This window comes from Pollachius pollachius (assembly GCF_949987615.1).
Source record: "Pollachius pollachius genome assembly, chromosome: 9".
Taxonomy (NCBI): domain Eukaryota; kingdom Metazoa; phylum Chordata; class Actinopteri; order Gadiformes; family Gadidae; genus Pollachius; species Pollachius pollachius.
In genome coordinates this window covers 23,147,589-23,169,303 of record NC_136942.1, presented here as the reverse complement: position 1 = coordinate 23,169,303, position 21,715 = coordinate 23,147,589, and the positions used below count along the sequence as shown (strand labels likewise).

General features: G+C 44.5%; 1 protein-coding gene across 3 annotated transcripts; it reads left to right on the top strand.

The window, feature by feature from the left end:
* Positions 1–444: 444 nt before the first annotated feature.
* On the top strand, positions 445–20,192 carry rfx4 (regulatory factor X, 4; the record flags this gene model as incomplete). Of its 3 annotated transcripts, none has more annotated exons than XM_079743721.1 (18): positions 445–487; positions 3,150–3,236; positions 3,562–3,622; positions 4,314–4,437; positions 5,746–5,807; positions 6,130–6,343; positions 6,864–6,941; positions 7,102–7,265; positions 7,777–7,877; positions 8,110–8,168; positions 9,873–10,017; positions 10,688–10,782; positions 11,301–11,418; positions 12,297–12,416; positions 12,860–13,018; positions 13,409–13,580; positions 16,333–16,471; positions 19,920–20,192. In XM_079743721.1, 18 exons carry the CDS (start codon positions 445–447, stop codon positions 20,190–20,192), a joined length of 2,214 nt encoding a protein of 737 aa, XP_079599847.1. The 3 variants fall into 3 exon arrangements, with proteins under 3 accessions (XP_079599847.1, XP_079599846.1, XP_079599845.1); XM_079743720.1 differs by having other exon boundaries at positions 13,406–13,580; XM_079743719.1 differs by having other exon boundaries at positions 12,297–12,428; positions 12,863–13,018.
* Positions 20,193–21,715: the final 1,523 nt, after the last annotated feature.

Genomic DNA, 21,715 nt, shown 5'->3' with positions numbered 1-21,715 from the left:
TGACTTGGAGCCATTCATCAGCGTCCCGAGCCTATCAATGACATGTCCCCGTCGCTGCTCCTATAAACCAGCCCCTTTCCCATGAAACATCAGCAAACATTTTGACGGCTCTGGCTTCCCCTCTCTGCATTTCTGGAGGCTGCGACTCCCCGGCTGCCCCCCCGCCGACCCACCCACCCACCACCACCACCCCCACTATCACCCCCAGCACCCCCACCCTCACACCGACCCCACTCCTTTCCACCACCACCTCCTCCTCCTCCTCCTCCTCCTCCTCCAACACCGTCCTCTCTGCTGGCGGACCGTCAGACCCTCAGCATCTACTGTGACGGTGGCAGTGGTCAGGGAGACGCAGAGCCAGGCGAGGGGATACCTATTGAGCAAGGGGGGAACCGTGCACGAAGCCATTTTCTTGGAAGAGCCCGTGTCTTTGATGGGAAGAGGATGCATTGTGAGCCACTGGAGGAGCCTGATATGGATTCCACAGGTTAGTCCTTCTCTCTCTACCTCTCTCTCTCTGTGACTCTCCCTTCTCTCTCTGTGACTCTCTCACTCTCTTTCTATGACTCTCTCTTTCTAGGATTCTCTCTATTTCTGTCACTCTTTCTCTTTGTGACTCTCTGTGACTCTCTCCCTCTCACTTTCTTTGATCCTCTCTCTGTGACTTTCTCTCTCTCTCTCTTTCTGTGACACTCTCTCTCTCTCTCTCTCTCTCTTTCTATGACTCTCTCTATCTCTCTCTTTCTGTGACTCTCTCACTCACCACTTTGTGTTACATTGCCTGGATGGGAGGGAAAACTTCTGTAAAAGTGAATATTTAACTCAAATATCTGCTGCTGGACCCTTCAGGGGATGTCAAACTGTAGATATTGCCTAGGGTAATTATATTTAAATTTTATGCAAAATGGATGTTAGTGGATTTTTTTTGACTTGGCACGCTGAGCTCGCTGGAACTGAATTGTTTTCATTAAGTTAGTTCGTCACATATGCTGGTCTGACGCCTGCTTAGGTCTCATCTCTTAGATAATTCACAGACACAAAAAAATATATATCCTTCAAAGCGGATTCAAGTGATGACAATCCTTAAACAGTAATACACCTGCTGTTTAACATGCTCTGGTAATCAGATGATCAGACAAACTACACAACTATTTATCAGATCAATGCAATCAAGCGTAAAGATTTAAACAATGTGACAATGGTAGTTGTCTCATTGTATAGTAGTTTAACAATTAAATCTCCAAAATGGGATTAAGAGCAGGTTATTGTAGATGTAGCATTTATGTTTAGGAATTGTTAAAGATATAATTTATTACATTAATAATGTGCAACTGGAGTCATCAGTTTTCTTTTTTTTATAACTTGACAATCTTATATGTTGGGCTAGTGCAGAGTGTAGACAGCTTGTCCTTTCACTTGTTGATTGGATTTCATCTAATTATTTAGATCCCTGGTTCCTCTGTGAGGCCGGATTAGGCCTAGGAGTAAAATCACAGGCTCTTTGGAGGCGCATTGGTGGAATAAACTGATAAACGTTTCTCAGAAACATGTCAGCACTAAATAATCTATTTTAATCATGAGAGATCAAGCACTGATCTTATAATAATATAAAAAAATATAAAGAGTATATAGCAAAATATATCAACATATATCGATAACCTAAAGTAGTTTAGATGATAAAATAATTTCATACAAACATTTAAAACAAACCGGTTTGGCTTCGAAGTTGCTCTAAAAACAGATTTAAAGCAGAAGAGATTATTTTGAAGAATAAGAAGGCTTATTTATTTGCGTTTTCCTCCTGGAAATTCTCTGAAGAAAATACATGGAGGCATGTAAAAACAATAACAGAAATATCTGTATTCCAAATGGCTGTTGATAAGAGGTCTGCCCACAGTTATTTTAATTACATCTCCTATTGACAAGCTTTTTAGAATTATTCTAAATAAATGATGGAAATGTAATGCATCCGTAAAAAAAAAAAAAGGCCAAGTCAACTGTAAAATGTGATGCTGATTCAGAGCAGAGCACGGGTGTTTCTGTGTTCGCCTAAAGTTACACAGAGCATCTTTAAGGCTTTTTCTACGCACACGTGCCTCAAATCAAGGTATATATTTTTTATCTTGAGTCAGGAGTCTCTTAAACGTTCCTATTTCTATGAGCTTCTCTGTAAATCCCACTGTGACCAGACTAAACAGCTCACTCTGCCAGCTCTCCTGGCAACGGCTTCCATGGCGATGTCGTCTGTTAGCTTGTAGAAAAGAAGGATTTACTTGACTTCTAAATATGATGAGATCTTTTTCCGTCTCTGGGCGTGGGGGTGACACTGCTTAAGTGCTTTTAGCTACTGAGTCCTTCAATGCGATTACAGACATCATAGGCTTACCTGTCGCTTAGCTGCTGTTTAAAAGGAATTTGAGTGTCGATCCATATTCTCATCAGCATTTCATTTGAACTTTGACTCCAACAAAAAGGAAAATCTGAAACTTGAAATTCAAAGCCTCATCATCATCATTATGGAAATCATCCATGTTTTAAAACGTGTAGGTCTATTTTGACGTACTAAACCTAAGAATAAAGAACATAGGTTTAAGCTAAGGTAGAAACCAGTTAGATTTTCTTTAAATCGGCAGGGCACCCACTGCCCTGTCTGATAATTGGACACCAGTTGAGCTTTCTGAGTAGATATTAAAACAGGACAATGGGTTCTATTCCGCCAGACTGGTCCAGCAATGTGTGCACTTTCTTTTGGACTCTATAAGTTTGTTCGGTTGTAGTCCCCCCCCCCTGCCCGACTCCCACCACCCCAAAGCAACAATCCAGGATTCCTGTGGTTTTAGTGAAAACATGTTAAATAGACCCATAGCTGCTGTTGTCCCCATACAAGTGATTGTTGTCATGCAGGCCTGTCCAATCAGGGACTATTAAAGAATCCACAGTAATTTACACTGTGTGACCCTTTTTCTATTGAGAGTAATATATTAAACACTATTTTTAGAAGCGACCCCTGTTCTCTTTAGAGGAACCTGATGTATACACAGAACTATCTGTAAGACAAGGTCATCATCGAGTCGCCACCCTTCATTTTACAGCCATGAATTGTTTACCTCTGTGTGTTACTTAAGCGGTAATTTTCCATGTGTTTGTAGAGAGCTGGATTGAAAGATGTCTCAATGAAAGTGAGAGTAAACGCTATTCCAGTCCCACGTCCCTGGGGAACATGTCCACAGATGAACGTAAGGATCTCCTCACAGCATGACCGGTTAATGATTTGGTGGCCTGGGGCCTTCAGGGAATTGATGCAAAATTGAATTCAGTTGATTTGAATTGAATGCGTGTTCCTCTTTTTTCGCTCATCGTACAGTTTATTGATATTGTTTATATTGTTTGTTGACATGCAGTAAAACATGTTAAGTGTATATTTAAGAACCGCAGCTATTTCTGGTGGAGATCGTCTTTCTTAAAGCCACTTGTAAATCATGACTGAGCTGTCATTTTGTAATTCACTTTTCTGTGACAGATTGGCACGATCAATAAAATATACATGCTTTTATTTTACAGATGAAGAAAAAGAAAATAACAGAGCTTCAAAACCCCATTCGACACCGGCTACACTGCAGTGGTCAGAATCTTTTTTCCTCAGAGATTTATCTAATAATAAATAAAGGGTTAGGGTAAGGGTGATGAATGTATTGAGGTGTCATGTATCATCAGCGTATGTGGCACACATAGTTAGTATTCAAATGTATTTATTTATTAACCTTTGTTCATTCTTGACTTATTGTCATCTTGTGTTTTTCAATGGGGCCCAGCAGAGGGTCACCAGAATAAGATTACACTAAGAAAAAACTTACTTGCAACTACAATTATATATATATATAATATCAATAATATAAATGACTTAGTAAAAATACTTACACACATTTATAATGAATTTATAACACAACACTAAAATTAGATATTTACTAATATATCACGTTCTACTATTGTTGTATTTTAAATATTATAATGAATAAAATAATGAATGAAATACAAACTTCATAATATATATATGAAGTCCAGCTCTGATCAACCACTGCAAAATAAGAGAACATTTAAATTATTCAATACTGTGATATCATAACATATGTTAATGCTTAGTCTGGCTTGCATGTTTTAATTCATATATAGTTATTCAATATTTATACAATGTTTATGCAATTTTCAGTTGAACAATCATGCACATTTGTCTTTATTATTTTCAGTTTAAAAACTAAGAGAAGAGGGATCATTTTATATAGTGATAAAAAAAAAGTTCCAATCTTTATTTGCAGGCTGGAGGAGAACTATGAGATAGCTGAAGGAGTGTGTATTCCCCGCAGCGCTCTGTATATGCACTACCTCGACTTCTCGGAGAAGCAGGACACGCAGCCGGTCAACGCCGCGAGCTTCGGAAAGGTAGAATTCCACGTTACCCTTTGCTGCATTACGCTTTGAAAACATAAAGATGTTTTTAAAGTTGTGTTTTCACAATTCTTCACAAGAGGCAAAACTTTGTTTTTGGCCATCTGGGATTCAGATATGTTTTTTATTTGGCGCAAGTTCAGATACGGTCAAGGTTCTGTTCAAAAGCAAAATGGCGTCCGGAAATCTTTACAATCTTTACACAGAATTACAGCCAGCAGAGTATAATGTAATGAAACGTAACAACACAGTTTCAAACAGAAAAACAATAGTTTTGGAAATTTAAGGGGAATTTATTACAGTTGTTATGTTTTTATTTTTTTACGTTTTTAACTCACACCAAGCTTCGCAAACTTCAGGAAGATTCCACAATGACTTCCCCTTGGAACCACCGAATCTACGCTCTATAGCTAAAACCCTTTCCCACAACCCGGAGCAGTTCCTCAATCTACCTTCCCCCTGCCCCCAGCCCCCTGCCCTAACCCCCCGACTCAACCCACCCCCTTCACAGCTCCTGTCGGAAGATATTGAAAAAGAGAAGGGGCCTGGATTAATGTGTAATTAAAGGAAATTTGGAAGGGTGAGATGTTGCGGAATGTTAGATCAGTGGCGGGAGCAGTGTGGGGCGTCCTTTAGGAAGGCTTCATTGATTCAGGACAAAACAAGGGGAGAGGGCCGAGCTGCCTCCCTGTCTGCTCATTTATCAAGCGGGCCCTGACAGAAACTTCACAGCTTGGCCTCTTTTTTCATCCCACACAATGGAGAGCTACACTGTTTGCTAAAGTTTCTGCACCGGGAGTTGGACCAAGGAGCCAATCTCTTTAGACAAAAAAAGAGAGGATAATAGAAGAAGGGAGTGGTAGAGAGAGAGAGAGAGAGAGAGAGAGAGAGAGAGAGAGAGAGAGAGAGAGAGAGAGAGAGAGAGAGAGAGAGAGAGACAGAGAGAGAGAGACAGACAGACAGAGAGACAGAGAGAGTAAGAAAGAGAAAGAAGTAAACCAACAAAATGGCCCTTGTAAGGAAGTTTTTTTTGTGAAATGGATAATAAAAAGTAATGTCTCAACTACATTAAATATAGATGGTCTTTAAATACACAAATGCATGCAAAACGATGTTTGCATTTATACGCATAGTTCGATACATACACAAAGGACCAAAAATAACAAATGTTAAACAAGCAAAAAATATGTATTCTAAAGACAAAATCAAATCAAGACATTGTTTCGCCAGATAATTAATAAAATAATCGTGCCCGTCTAATGTTTCCAAAACACTGAATATAACTCTCTCCTTCTTTAACAGATTATAAGACAACAGTTTCCCCAACTGACCACCAGAAGACTGGGAACACGAGGCCAGTCCAAGTAAGACCCTACTCCTGTTCTCTGGTCACCGAGAGGTAGAAGAAGACGCTAAGGATGCCCTTCATCAGTTAAATGACCCTAAACTTGGGCTCATTTGTCTTCATTGGAAATGAAGACATCTACATTCGTTGATGGAGTTTCCGTGTAGTTAATTTCTCATAAAAGAAAATGGCATTGAGGGCTGCCATGTGAGTGTTGTTACTGGTCTTCTCCGGGAACACTTTCAGAACTCAGATATATCCCAGTTTAAGAACAGATGTCCGAGGAACTCCCTGCTCAACTTTGGTCAGTCTTAAATGTGCTTTCTGTTCTTCGTCATTAGGTACCATTATTACGGTATTGCGGTGAAGGAAAGCTCCCAGTACTATGACGTGATGTACTCTAAGAAGGGTGCGGCGTGGGTGAACGAAACAGGGAAGAAAGAGGTCACCAAGCAGACGGTGGCCTACTCCCCCCGCTCCAAGCTCGGGACCCTCCTTCCAGACTTTCCAAATGTCAAAGACCTAAATTTGCCAACTAGCCTGCCAGAGGACAAGGTAACTAGGACTTTTAAAAGTCCATCCTCACAGCCCTCCTCCTCCTCTTCCTCCTGCTCCTCCTCCTCCTCCTCCTCCTCTTCCTCCTCCTCCTCCCCCTGCTCCTCCTCCTCCTCCTCCTCCTCCTCCTCCTCCTCCTCTACCATCTCTCCACCCCCCCTGGCTCTTGTCTTTTATCTCTCCCAGAGTCCTCCTAGTTGGATTTAGAGGAGGCCTGTGAAGATTTATATGCTGGCTCCTCAGTAACTCTTAATCTTTGGGCCAGATAATAAGATCCAGCAGTGGACAAAGGACATGAGCTAGCTGTCCAGCCTTAAGGGGGCGGGGGCAGATTCTAAATGGTTTGTGTGTTGTTGATCCACAAAGTTTGCTTTATATACCCTAGACTTGCACCAGGTATTTATGAGTTCAATGCTTTTGTTAGAAGATTTATTACCTTGTTTTCGTATGGTGTTTTCGCATGTCCCAGATAGAGCGATGATGTAACGACGTTGCATTAAACTGGTGTTCACTCCCGAAGGTGTCCACCTTCATCATGATGTACAGAACGCACTGCCAGAGGATACTGGACACCGTCATCCGTGCCAATTTTGACGAGGCAAGGTTCACTGTGTTCAATGGCTTTTTAACTCATGCCTCAACTCATCACGTTTACAAAAAGAAGAATGCGCAGACGAAATGAATAGGTTTAATAAGCAGGTGAGCCTGTGGTGATGACGACCCGACTAGAGGACTGACTGTGCTGCTACTTCCTTCAGGTCCAGAGCTTCCTGCTGCACTTCTGGCAGGGCATGCCCCCCCACATGCTGCCCGTCCTGGGGTCTGCCACCGTGGTCAACATCGTGGGCGTCTGCGACTCCATCCTCTACAAGGCCATCTCTGGGGTCCTCATGCCCACCGTCCTCCAGGCCCTGCCCGACAGGTGAGCAGACCTGCTGAATAAGCCTACACTCATTAGTACAGAATCGTTAGCCTAGACTCGTTAGCCTAGACTCAGTGGTTGAGCCTATACTCATTAGCTTATACGCATTAGCCTATATTCAGTAGTTGGGCCTATACACATTAGACTATACTCATTACGCTATGCTCATTAGCCTATACTCATAAGCCAATGCTCATTAGCCAATACGCATTAGCTTATACTCAGTATTTTTTTCTTTTTGAAACAATGAACATTTCCCTTATGTTCTACATTTACCTGGGTATATTTACATCTACATTTACTTACAAATTTTATAAATATTGACAGTAGATCAGATTCATCTGTTTTAGACAAATATTAAGGTTTCTATGTAAAATCAGATCAAACTCTGCGTATTGTATTGGTGGGATCAGAGGTCTGGGGCTTTAATCAGGGGACTGAAAATGGTTAATCAGGCTTCTGCAGCCCTCCTTGATCAATGCCTTAACACTATGTACCGTGATGTGCTCAGTTTGACTCAGGTCATTAGAAAATTTGCCAAACAGTTGGACGAGTGGCTGAAAGTAGCACTTCACAACCTCCCAGACAACCTGAGGAACATCAAGTTTGACCGTAAGACTCTCGCCGTCTGGAGACGCGGCTAATCTTTAATGAAAAGTATTATTCCATAGTACTGAAACATCGCTATTCTAATGAAGTACAATATTAACATTATCACTATTCTAATGATGTACAATGTTACTATTATCATTATTCTAAGGTGTACAATATTAATATTATCACTATTCTCATGATGTACAATATTCATATTGTCACTATTCTAATGATGTACATTTGTTTCCAGTATCTAGAAGATTCTCACAGATTCTCAAGCGACAAACATCATTAAACCATCTCTGTCAGGTATAATTACTAATATTATTAATGTTACCCAAGTAATGTGTTGAATAATATATATATAAGTTATATTTAAAAGTAGTATATTGTAGTTCTATATAGAAGTAATATATGGAAGTAATAGACAGAAGTAGTGACTTTAAAGAAGACTATGGTGTTATTATTATGGTATTATGGTGTTTTCCCAACAAGTAAACATAGTATTTGAGTTCCAGAAAACATGTTTTTGAAGCTGTTTGCTGGAAATAGCTTTTAGGAAAAAAAAATCGTGCCTACCGCTATTCCCCTCTGTTCCAGTCCCTTCAGAATGCGCTGTTTCTGGTGTCTGTAGCTTTAATGCAAATGAGCTGCTGCCCATTGACCAATGAGCTGTCAGAGTGAACCACAACATGGAGGCGAAGGGATTATTGCTGTTTGCGGACTCCTGGAGCTCTAGATCTATATAATATAATATAATATAATATAATATAATATAATATAATAATAATAATAATAATAATAATAATAATAATATATGATATATAGGTATTTATATAATGTATCTAATTTCATGGCCAAAAGCTCTGTGTGTGCCTCGGATGGTATTATGAATCATAAAGACTGCGTCTGACGTCTCTGGTACTTCCACAACAAGTAAAGACTCGTAGTGGGGGATATCTCGGCCATGGTTGAGAAGAATTGGGGGGAAGGAACTTTGGCTGTGACTCTCCGAAGCCCATGAACCGCGACATGGAGGAGAAAGGGATTGTACTCCGGGAGCTGAGCTGTCAGACAGCCGCCGAGCTCCCCGCGCCGGAGCTGCCGGACTGACACCGAAGCTTCGGCGGCAGTCCGGCAGCCGAAGCAAAATCTTAGCTATGCTCTGATTGGAGGGGAGTAGGGAAGTGGGAGGTAACATTCAACCTCTTCCTACGTAGGAGGCGGCGCCGAAACTGACTCGCTCGTATGGTAACTGTAGGCGGGGTACTTTCAGAAATGCATCTCTCAGTCAAAAAATCATGTACAGACTTTCTTCAAAGTTTGTATGCGTGTGGCAGCAGAGATCCAAAACACCACCCCAAATCCCAGCAAAAGTGTTGTTTTCATAATATGTCCCCTTTAATATATAGAAAAAAAAAATATATATATATATATATATATATAGGAGTAACCTATAGAGGTAATGTATAGAGTAGCCTATAGAGGGTATGTATAGAGTAACCTATAGAGGGCATGTATTGGAGTGACCTATATAAATAACCTATAGAGGTAATGTATATTATTAACCTATAGGAGTAGCCTATAGATCTAATGTATAGAGTAACCTATAGAGGTAATGTACAGAGTAATCTTTAGCGGTAATGCATTGAAGTAACCTATAGAAGTAATGTATAGAGTAACCTATAGAGGTAATGTACAGAGTAATCTTTAGCGGTAATGCATTGGAGTAACCTATAGAGGTAATGTATAGAGTAACCTATAGAGGTTATGTATAGAGTAACCTTTAGAGGTAATGTACAGAGTAATCTTTAGATGTAAAGCATTGGAGTAACCTATAGAGGTAATGTATAGAGTAACCTATAGAGGTAATGTATAGAGTAACCTATAGAGGTTATGTATAGAGTAACCTTTAGAGGTTATGCATAGAGTAACCTTTAGAGGTAATGTACAGAGTAATCTTTAGAGGTAATGTATTGGAGTAACCTATAGAGGTCATGTTGATGTGCCCAGGCGTCGCGGACGGTGATCCACAGCGCTGACATCACCTTCCAGATGCTGGAGGACTGGAGGAACGTGGACCTTAACAGCATCACCAAGCAAACACTTTATACCATGGAAGACTCCAAAGAGGACCAGAGGCGGCTCATTATTCACTGTAAGCGCGTGTGTGTGTGTGTGACTGTGTGTGTGTGTGTGATTGTCAGCTTGGTTCAACACCGATGCGAGATGAGGAGTGTTTATCTGTCGGTCCGCAGCGTGTCGTCTGAGTCTAACCCTAACCCTAACCCCGCGGACGGAAGAGGCATCATTCCCACGGCCGGCAGAGTCAACCATTAGTGATAGAGATCAAAAGAGGTTAAATACGTTCACACTTCCCCCGACCCCACCCGGCTCCTCACTTTCACTCCAGCCTACCACAGCATGCCAGGCCCATGGGGTCAGAGGTCAGCCATAAGTAGGAGTTGTTGCTGGCAAATGACACTAGAACATGTTTAGGTCAGTTCTAATAGCATGGATCACTTGATCATTACCTTCTAAAGTGGTCATCGTCTCCCAGGGACCGAGAGGCCAGAAAGAGCTTAGGAGAACATGGATCTATGTTGAGGATATTAAGGAAGGCTCTCATCATCCTCTCTCTCTCTCTCTCTCTCTCTGTGTCTCTCTGTCTCTCTCTCTCTGTCTCTATGTCTCTCTCTCTCTGTCTCTCTCTCTCTGTCTCTATGTCTCTCTCTCTGTCTCTCTCTCTCTCTCTCTCTCTGTCTCTCTGTCTCTCTCTCTCTCTGTCTCTATGTCTCTCTCTCTCCCTCCCCCCCCTCTCTCTGCAGTGTATCAGGAGTTTGACCGTCTGCTGGAGGAGCAGACCCCCATTGAGGCATACATCGAGTGGCTGGACTCCATGGTGGACCGCTGCGTCGTAAAGGTCAGGCCTTACCTCTTACTGGTTTTACCTCTTACTGGTTTTACCTAGCTGTGGAGGATGTTGGTGATGATGGGTGAGCGTGTGTGTGTGTATGCATGTGGTAAATGTGAAATGAACCTTTTATTTTTTACCATGCTCGCAGCCAGAAAGTTACCTTTCCATTTTTAACGTCTGACTTTATACCTAAACATTAATTTGTTTAAAAAAAAAAATAATCTCCGTCATGACCCATTTGCCTCTTCCTGCGTTCCTGACAGACACTCCTTCCCCCACGACCCGTCCCTTAATGATGTCTTAAAGCTTCCCATTGCTTTCCATTATCTGCCAGATACGGGCTTGTAAAACCTGGTTGCCGTGGCAACTTCTGGGCCAGGCCATACAATGGTTCAATGGGAAGCCGAGTCCCCAGTTGCAAATTAAAGAGTTGACTTGTTGACATGTTTTTATACTTTGGGGTTAATACTACCCTGTTGTCCTAACCCCTCCCCTCTCTTTCTCATGGAAATGGCTCCTCTTAGGTGGCAGGCAAGAGGCCAGGGTGCCTGAAGAAGGTGGCCCAACAGTTCCTGCTGATGTGGTCGTGCTTTGGGACCAGAGTCATCCGGGACATGACCCTTCACAGCGCACCCAGTTTTGGTGAGTGACCAACAGCTCCAGAGTGCTTGAACTTACAGGGGACAGGCCAGATCAGCGCGTACAACGTGTAAAAAGTCTCATTCTAGTGCCGTTTCCATTCCTCAAAGATGTGTATTGAGGAACACCAAGTGAAACCTATCCTGGTGCTCCAGTCCGTCCCATTGCATCGCCAAGGTTTAAGAAAAGGTTAGGGGCCATAAACAAACCAGAAAACAAACCAAATCAAATGGCTTCCCTTCCCCCTTGCCCTTTTCACCCTGTCTGTGAATATGAAAGACACAGCTGGTCTCAGTGTTTTGATAACCCACATTCTCTGTGAAAAACAGCAAATTAACTAAGGCCAGCCTCCCCTCATCAAGCATTGAGGTCTTTTTACGAGCCGGAACTCGAACCTCCATTCTCCTAACAGCCACCAGTGTTGTTATGCGCTGGAAGAGCAGAATGAAGTTACAGTGTAGGGGGATGCTTCCTATCCATACAACAATGGCCTCCTCTCTGAGTGACCTGGGGGTCAACTGTCATATCTTTGATTGATTTCATACCAGAAAGCAATCCCATTGGCCTCTTTTGACAACTGTGTATATCACGTAGTGTTGCATGAAATTATATCATCAATAAGATCTTTTTGTTTTGCATTTATTCAAGATTCTTAAAAAGGACTCAGGAGAGATTGGGCCATGGTGTGATGGGCTGACACTCAAAATGAAGGAGTGGATGTTTAGACCACAGGCCCAATGCTTTTCTCATGAAGTAGCTAGTTGTAGTTCCATTCTCATTTAGTCGGTACTACAACTAACTTCTCAGACAACATCGCTTCTCAAACAACAACCTAATCCAAATTTTTCCCATCTTGTGTGTGTGTGTGTGTGTGTGTGCAGGGTCCTTCCACCTGATCCATCTCATGTTCGATGACTACGTGCTCTACCTCCTGGAGTCCCTTCACTGTCAGGAGAGAGCCAGTGAACTGGTCAGAGCTATGAAGGCTGAGGGAAGTACAGGTGAGACTACCTGTCTTACTCCGGTCCCTCTTATGCAGCTTCAGTTTTGAAACAAATCAACTGTTGCCAGATGATCTCTTACCATTGGGCTGTAAAGTGATATTTCCTATTTGGCTCACGATGTTCAACCGACATATTGTTCCACTGGCTAGTATCTGAAGATACTTTGTCCTTTCCTTTTTAGATGAGACAGTACCTTTCTTATAATGAATTAGCGGTGCATTGCGTAGCACACACCAGAACACCAGACAACAACCTGTGTGGTACTGAAGGGAGGAACGATCCATCTCTTTCCCAATGCATGCATAACCTGCACAGCAACACGAAGCGCCCCGTGACGATGGGCCCCCTGTTCCCACTCCAGGGCAGGGCCTTACTCTGGGCCTGCTCCGGTACCACCGGTATTCACTGACGGTTCTCCCCCCTCATGTGTTCTTCGTCAGCAGACGTGGAGGAGGTCATGATCACCGAGACCACGCCCCCTCCCATATCCCCCGTGCCCTACTCCCCGACCCGCTCAGTCCCCTCGGTGGACGCCCCCCCTACCTGCTCCCCGACAGAACCCCCGTCCCCCGAGTACACCGCTGTCCCGGCAACCACAGGTAAGACCAAACCCAAAGCACTACACGTGGGGTTCGAAGCCTGTGACCCCAGCTCCGGTCGCTGAGACAGTCCTATAGCCATCCTATTACTACAACACGGCTGTTGCACATGATGTTTAGCTGCTGCTGTTATTTTTAATACATATATATTTATTCATGAAAGTCATTGGCTGTTTTGGATATTTTTAAAGAGTTCCCATGTATTGGAGGTTAAATACTTAATGCTGAATACCGTACCTTACCGTGTATCACTCCGGAGGGAGTCTGGCACCCTTGACTGTGATTTGTTGTAAATGCTGGTACTGGAGACACCACACGTGGGTTTGCTTTTGCCAATCCTTCTGTCTGTGTGTGTGTGTGTGTGTGTGTGTGTGTATATATGTCTAGCAGGCGCTGTTCAGTCATATACCTGGTCCCTTACATACACAGTGACAACGTCAGGCGGCTCCCCCCCCCACGGCGACACACAGCCTCCCTGCGTACGCAGCGGAGCCCCCGTGCCTCCCACCACCTCCACATCCCAGCGGACGCCCCCCGTCTACACACACAGAGAGGAGCACGGGTGAGCAGGGTGTACCCCACGACATGAGACAAAGCACAACGCCGTGAGACACAACACAACGACATGAGACACCACGACGTGAGACACCACGACGTGAGACACAGCACAACGCCGTGAGACACCACGACGTGAGACACAACACCACGACGTGAGACACCACGACATGAGACACAACACCACGACATGAGACACAACGACATGAGACTCAACGACATGAGACACAACACCACGACATGAGACACAACGACATGAGACACCACGATGTGAGACACAGCACCACGACGTGAGACACAACACAACGACATGAGACACCACGACGTGAGACACAACACAACGCCGTGAGACACCACGACGTGAGACACAACACAACGACATGAGACACAACGACGTGAGACACAGCACAACGCCGTGAGACACCACGACGTGAGACACAACGACATGAGACACCACGACGTGAGACACAGCACAACGCCGTGAGACACCACGACGTGAGACACAGCACAACGACATGAGACACCAGGACGTGAGACACAGCACAACGCCGTGAGACACCACGACGTGAGACACAGCACAACGCCATTAGACACCACGACATGAGACACAACACCACGACATGAGACACAACACAACGCCGTGAGACACCACGACATGAGACACAGCACAACGCCGTGAGACACCACGACGTGAGACACAACACCACGACGTGAGACACCACGACGTGAGACACAACACCACGACGTGAGACACCACGACGTGAGACACAATACCACGACGTGAGACACCACGACGTGAGACACAACTCCACGACGTGAGACAACACGACGTGAGACACAACACCACGACGTGAGACACCACGACATGAGACACAACACCACGACATGAGACACAACGACATGAGACACCACGACATGAGACACAACACAACGCCGTGAGACACCACGACATGAGACACAGCACAACGCCGTGAGACACCACGACATGAGACACAGCACAACGCCGTGAGACACCACGACGTGAGACACAACACAACGACATGAGACACAACGACGTGAGACACAACACAACGCCGTGAGACACCACGACGTGAGACACAGCACAACGCCATTAGACACCACGACATGAGACACAACACCACGACATGAGACACAACACAACGCCGTGAGACACCACGACATGAGACACAGCACAACGCCGTGAGACACCACGACGTGAGACACAACACAACGACATGAGACACAACGACGTGAGACACAACACAACGCCGTGAGACACCACGACGTGAGACACAGCACAACGCCATTAGACACCACGACATGAGACACCACGACGTGAGACACAACACCACGACATGAGACACAACGCCACGACGTGAGACAGAACACAACGCCGTGAGACACCACGACGTGAGACACAACGACATGAGACACAACAGCACGACATGAGACTCAACGACATGAGACACAACACCATGACATGAGACACCACGACGTGAGACACCACGACATGAGACACAACACCACGACATGAGACACAACACAACGCCGTGAGACACCACGACGTGAGACACAACACAACGCCATTAGACACCACGACATGAGACTCAACGACATGAGACACAACACCACGACATGAGACACAACACAACGACATGAGACACAACGACATGAGACACAACACAACGCCATGAGACACCACGACATGAGACACAACACAACGACATGAGACACAACGACATGAGACACAACACAACGCCATGAGACACAACGACATGAAACACAACACCACGACATGAGACACAACGACATGAGACACAACACAATGCCATGAGACAAAACACCACGCCATGAGACACAACACAACGCCATGAGACACAACACAATGACATGAGACACCACGACGTGAGACACAACGACATGAGACACAACACCACGACATGAGACGCCACGACATGAGACACAACACAACGCCATGAGACACAACACAACGCCATGAGACACAACACCACGCCATGAGACACAACACAACGACATGAGACACAACACAACGACATGAGACGCAACAAAACGACATGAGATACAACACCACAACATGAGACACAAGGACATGAGACATTACACAAGGACATGAGACACAACACAAGGACATGAAACACAACACCACAACATGAGACACAACACAAGGACATGAAACACAACACAACGACATAAGACACAATACAGCGACATGAGACACACCACAACGACATGAGACACAACACAACACCATGAGACACAACACAACAACATGAGACAAAACACAACGACTTGAGACACAACACAACGACATGAGACACAATACAGCGACATGAGACACAACACAACGACATGAGACACAATACAGCGACATGAGACACAACACAACGACATGAGACCCAACACAACAACATGAGAAACAACGACATAAGACACAACACGACATGAGACACAACACAACGACATGAGACACAACACAACGATGTCGCCCCTCCCAGAGACATGTCTGGTCTATGGTTCAACAAGTTAGCATGGTATAGAGTGAGTGTGTGCTAGCATGGTATAGAGTGAGTGTGTGCTAGCATGGTATAGAGTGAGTGTGTGTTAGCACGGTATAGTGTGAGTTTGTGTTAGTATGGTATAGTGTGAGTTTGTGTTAGTATGGCATAGTGTGAGTGTGTATAAGCATCTACTTTGTCTTTTGGGTCTGCAGATGCGTCATATGTGTGTGTTTTTTGTAGGTACACTGGCACCTACAATTACGGAAGCTACGCCAATCAACATCCTCACTCCATCCAGAGTCAATACCCGAGTCTAACCCACGAGCCAGGCATCCCAGCCCCTCTGCACTACTCTCCCTACACGCGCTCACCTGCACAGGTCAGTGGTACCCACAGGGTAATGTGTCAGCTCCCTCCATTTATTCCCTCTGCATGACATGTGCAGTCCCCAAGGGCTCACATTGAGAGGCTGCAGGTGATGGCTTTTCCTGCTGGTGAATCGGAATAAACGGAATCCCTACCAATTTCTCTTTCTCTGGGGATCATTTCCTGTCAAGAGTTCGCAAGCCCCCCTGGCCCTCCTATTGGGGGTGGGGAGGTTAGCTATAGAGGGGCCTCAGGAGGCCTCGGTGTCTCCAGGCCCTCCACCAAGGGATGCAGAGAGTGAAAGGTGGGCCTTGGGCCCCCGTGAGCCCTGCTCTGTCCCCTCCCTGCTCCTCAATGGTCTTCTCTTCTGTCTGAGCCCAGTGGCACACCGACTGGGGCCATCCTGATTAAAACATTGTTATTCAATGGTCTCTTTTCTGCGTGTGAAGCAGATGTTCTGCTCTATGACCTGGGGTGATGGTCTTTTTCCATGTCGCCATTCCTCATAATGGTCTCAACTGTTCCTATTTATATTAAGAAAGGGTTCCACTTCCATGTTTCCCTGCAGTCGGAGCTGAGGTCCGGCTCAATGGCTTTGCTTTGTGGTGGTGCCGCCTCTGAAGAGTGAGGCGACGTGGGCTAAAATGGACAAGGTCACCCAACTTTCTAAAACGTTGAGTGGAAAAGCAGATTCAGCGTGCATGGTGTTGGTGAACCGTCATCACGGCAACACAAAGCACACGGGAAACTAGACCGCCCTGCTCTTCCCTTGCTCCCATAAATACCCTGCAGAGGATGAGGCGTCCGGTGTTCTATTTGAGTCACTGTGCCACATATTGTGCAATGATCACTCTTAGATTATGACGGAAATCATCCCCACAAGGCTCTATTCAGGACTCACTAAAGACTAATTCATGAACACTAAGAATAAATATATTATATGTGGGGATTTATATAGGTTTACCATTATAGAATGATTAATGTGTCAGTGTGTGGTTGTACTGGTTACAGGTGATAACAGGGTCCTATATAGGTGGTGGACTTTTCAAAGTCATCATTGAAAAGCTAACTATGTAAATGTAATAGTCAAAAGTAGACTTTCTGGGAACTGGTGATGCTTAACTTTGCTAATAGTACGGTCCTGATGGTGTGTGTGTTCTCCTGGTACGGTCCTGATGGTGTGTGTTCTGATAGTACGGTCCTGATGGTGTGTGTGTTCTGATAGTACGGTCCTGATGGTGTGTGTGTTCTGATAGTACGGTCCTGACGGTGTGTGTGTTCTGATAGTACGGTCCTGACGGTGTGTGTGTTCTGATAGAACGGTCCTGACGGTGTGTGTGTTCTGATAGTACGGTCCTGACGGTGTGTGTGTTCTGATAGTACGGTCCTGACGGTGTGTGTGTTCTGATAGAACGGTCCTGACGGTGTGTGTGTACTGATAGTACGGTCCTGACGGTGTGTGTGTTCTGATAGTACGGTCCTGACGGTGTGTGTGTTCTGATAGTACGGTCCTGATGGTCATGCGCGGAGCTTGGGGGTGGCTTTCGGGAATGAAGCCCCGAATCTCACGTCAAAAGCCCCGGATCTTTTTTAAGCTTTTGAAGTTATGACAACCCTGACATGTTCCCTCATGTTTCGACTGGTAGTGATTTTCACCTCTTGAAATAGATTTATTTTCATTTTGAAAGAAACAACACATAGATGCAGTGTTAAATGCCATCTCTCGTTCGGTTGTTTAGAACGGTTGCCAGGACAACGTGACGTTTTCTAACCATTCACGTCTCTCAGCAGTCTTGTTAAAGTAGCCTCAGGGTGTGTAACAAACATTACCATGGACATTAGAAATTATTGTTCTAAACCAACATCCAGTGATACCGTAGCAGCAGCAGCCCCTGCCATTGACCTGTCAAATGTTTCAGGTCAGTGAGATCACCTTGATGCGGGCTGGCCGGGAGCAGTAGTGCAGGTGCTAGTGCTAACTAGCCTGCCTCGGCTAGCTAGGCTGCTATGATAATTACTCCTTCCACAAAAAATAGATTACCAGCGTTGTTTAAAATGTCAGAAATCCGTTTTTCTGATTGCGATTCGGTCTCAGCCAATATTGTACAGTGTTGTGTGTTACCAAATGTTACCTTAAATTAAATGTTGAGGTCCACTGAATATCATGAAGCGGTAAAAAATATCCATGTCTGACATATCGGTTATTTTAAACTCAAACTTTATTAACGATTTAGATAAGAAATGTACAGATATCGCGTTGCTGCATTCGCTGTTTGACCAGCAGCCAACATGTTACCGATTTTACCGATGCGCGGCGGGTGCTAGACCGTCTTGTTTACTTACAGCTTGCGTCCATATCCACGTTCATTGAACTTTGACCCCTTTTTAAATGAGTTCTACCAAAGTGACAGATGCGGACGAACCTCTAAAACAATATAGTACTTATTTGTGTGCATATGTTTAATACTTCTGTGCATTATCATGATTATTTTAAATTAAAATAAAATAAAATTGATAATGATAATGCACTGATATTTCAGAGATTTAGGATTTGTCAATGTCCAGCAGGTCACCCTAAAATGGACTAGAATGCAGGAAATCACGTTTTAGAAATTCAGATTTTTTTGGGGGAGGACCCCCATACCCCCCTCTGGGCTAAGCCCCGGATGTACACAAAGTCTGGCTCCGCCTCTGCTGATGGTGTGTGTGTTCTGATAGTACGGTCCTGACGGTGTGTGTGTTCTGATAGAACGGTCCTGATGGTGTGTGTGTTCTGGTAGTACGGTCCTGACGGTGTGTGTGTTCTGATAGTACGGTCCTGACGGTGTGTGTGTTCTGATAGTACGGTCCTGACGGTGTGTGTGTTCTGATAGTACGGTCCTGACGGTGTGTGTGTTCTGATAGTACGGTCCTGACGGTGTGTGTGTTCTGATAGTACGGTCCTGATGGTGTGTGTGTTCTGATAGTACGGTCCTGATGGTGTGTGTGTTCTGATAGTACGGTCCTGATGGTGTGTGTGTTCTGATAGTACGGTCCTGACGGTGTGTGTGTTCTGATAGTACGGTCCTGATGGTGTTTGTGTTCTGATAGTACGGTCCTGACGGTGTGTGTGTTCTGATAGTACGGTCCTGACGGTGTGTGTGTTCTGATAGTACGGTCCTGACGGTGTGTGTGTTCTGATAGTACGGTCCTGACGGTGTGTGCGTTCTGATAGTACGCTCCTGACGGTGTGTGCGTTCTGATAGTTCGCTCCTGACGGTGTGTGTGTTCTGATAGCACGGTCCTGACGGTGTGTGTGTTCTGATAGCACGGTCCTGACGGTGTGTGTGTTCTGATAGTACGGTCCTGACGGTGTGTGTGTTCTGATAGTACGGTCCTGATGGTGTGTGTGTTCTGATAGTACGGTCCTGATGGTGTGTGTGTTCTGGTAGTACGGTCCTGATGGTGTGTGTGTTCTCCAGTACCCTCTCAACAGCCCCATGTCCCGGATGGAGTCCTGCCTGATGAGCAGCTCTCCGCGGCTGCACCCGGCTCCCGGCGCCCCCCGCTGGCCGGAGGTGTCCCCGGCCAACAGCTGCTACAGCGGCCCCCCTATGCACTCTGCGCGCTACGCCTCGCCCGGTGACATCTACACCCCGCTGGGCCCGCGGAGGAACTCCGAGTACGAACACTCCCAGCATTTCCCTGGATTTGCTTACATCAACGGAGAGGCCACCACCGGATGGGCCAAGTAGCCAACCAGCACACAGGAGCACTCACAGCCAATCACACGCTGACAAGTGTGAACGCAGCCCTCCCCGAGTCTCCCTGAAGGCAGCCAATCAATTGAATGATGGAACGGAGGAACCGGCCTCCCTTTCGCTGACGTATCACATCAATCAACCAAATGACTGTGATGTAGTTTATATTGTAGTTTGTACGAAGAAAAAAATATTATATATAGTTTAAAACATATATATCGTGAGAACTGGCACCGGAATCATTCAACAAGTGCAATGCTTCTGCCAAGCTGTGCCTTTATGTTCTGTTAGGAATGTACAGCTCTGATGGTGTTTCCTGGTACCTGTCTGCACTTCACCACGCCCACACACATTGATCCTCTTCTCTGTCCTCCCCTTCCCGGTGTCTGTGCGAGCACCCTCATCAGGGTACCAGGTCGTTAGCATGATGCTGGTCTCACACACACATGTTGCAGAAGAGATAGCGTTAAGCAACTGAAAACATCAGGCTACAGTTGATCCTACTGGCAGACAACCACTCTCTCTGTATATATATATATATATATATATGTGTATATATATATATATATATATATATATATATATATATATATATATATATATATATAAACATTTATATCCAAGCAGAATGTGTGCTTTAACCTCATGAAGGATGATGATCACAGTGGCCTTTTGCCTTCCCTTAGGTATTTTTTTTATATAATATATAACTGGAGGCTGTGACTGTGGTGTAGTCTGCCTCATGGCTTCAGTGACATCACTTGTTATGTACAGTACTTCAGTAACTTTGTAACATGGCGTACCCTTAATGTTACCCGTTGCCTTTTGTTTCAACGTTCAGTATGTTCAATAAATGAACCCGTTAACTTAGGTTTGTGTGTTTTATAATACACTTGAAGCCACTGAGGACCTATTACCCTGTGGGTATTTATAAGGAGGAGGGATACCAAGGTGTACAAGTGGGAACCCACACATGCACGCACGCAGGCACATGTAAGCAGACATACGTGCATGCACACACACACACACACACACACACACACACACACACACATAATAGTCACTTTTCCCTGTATATAAAAGCACTGGACATATTGGTTGCCGACTGATAAATTGTTGCAGTTTAAACCGATTTGTCTGTGTGTTTGTGTGTGTGCGTGTTCGTGTGAGTGTGTGTGTGTGTGTGTTTGTGGGGACAAATGTGTTGCTACATAAATCATTTTAAAACAGAAATAAAAATGTTGTCTTCTCATTTTTCTTAACTGTCTTGTCTCTGTAGTTATTTAAAACATGAAAAAGAAATAAATATATTGTCACAGATTGTTATGTAGTTTCTTATTTGAGGTTAGATTTTGCCAACACTGTATAACACATATAACAGTACAGTATAAACTATGGGGATTATACAACAAGGGCATCATTCATGTTACTCAACATTTTGACACTAGTCCTTACAAATGAATAGCATTCATTGTTTGTAATTTGAGTTATCATTAAATCTGAGCCTCTTTTAAATT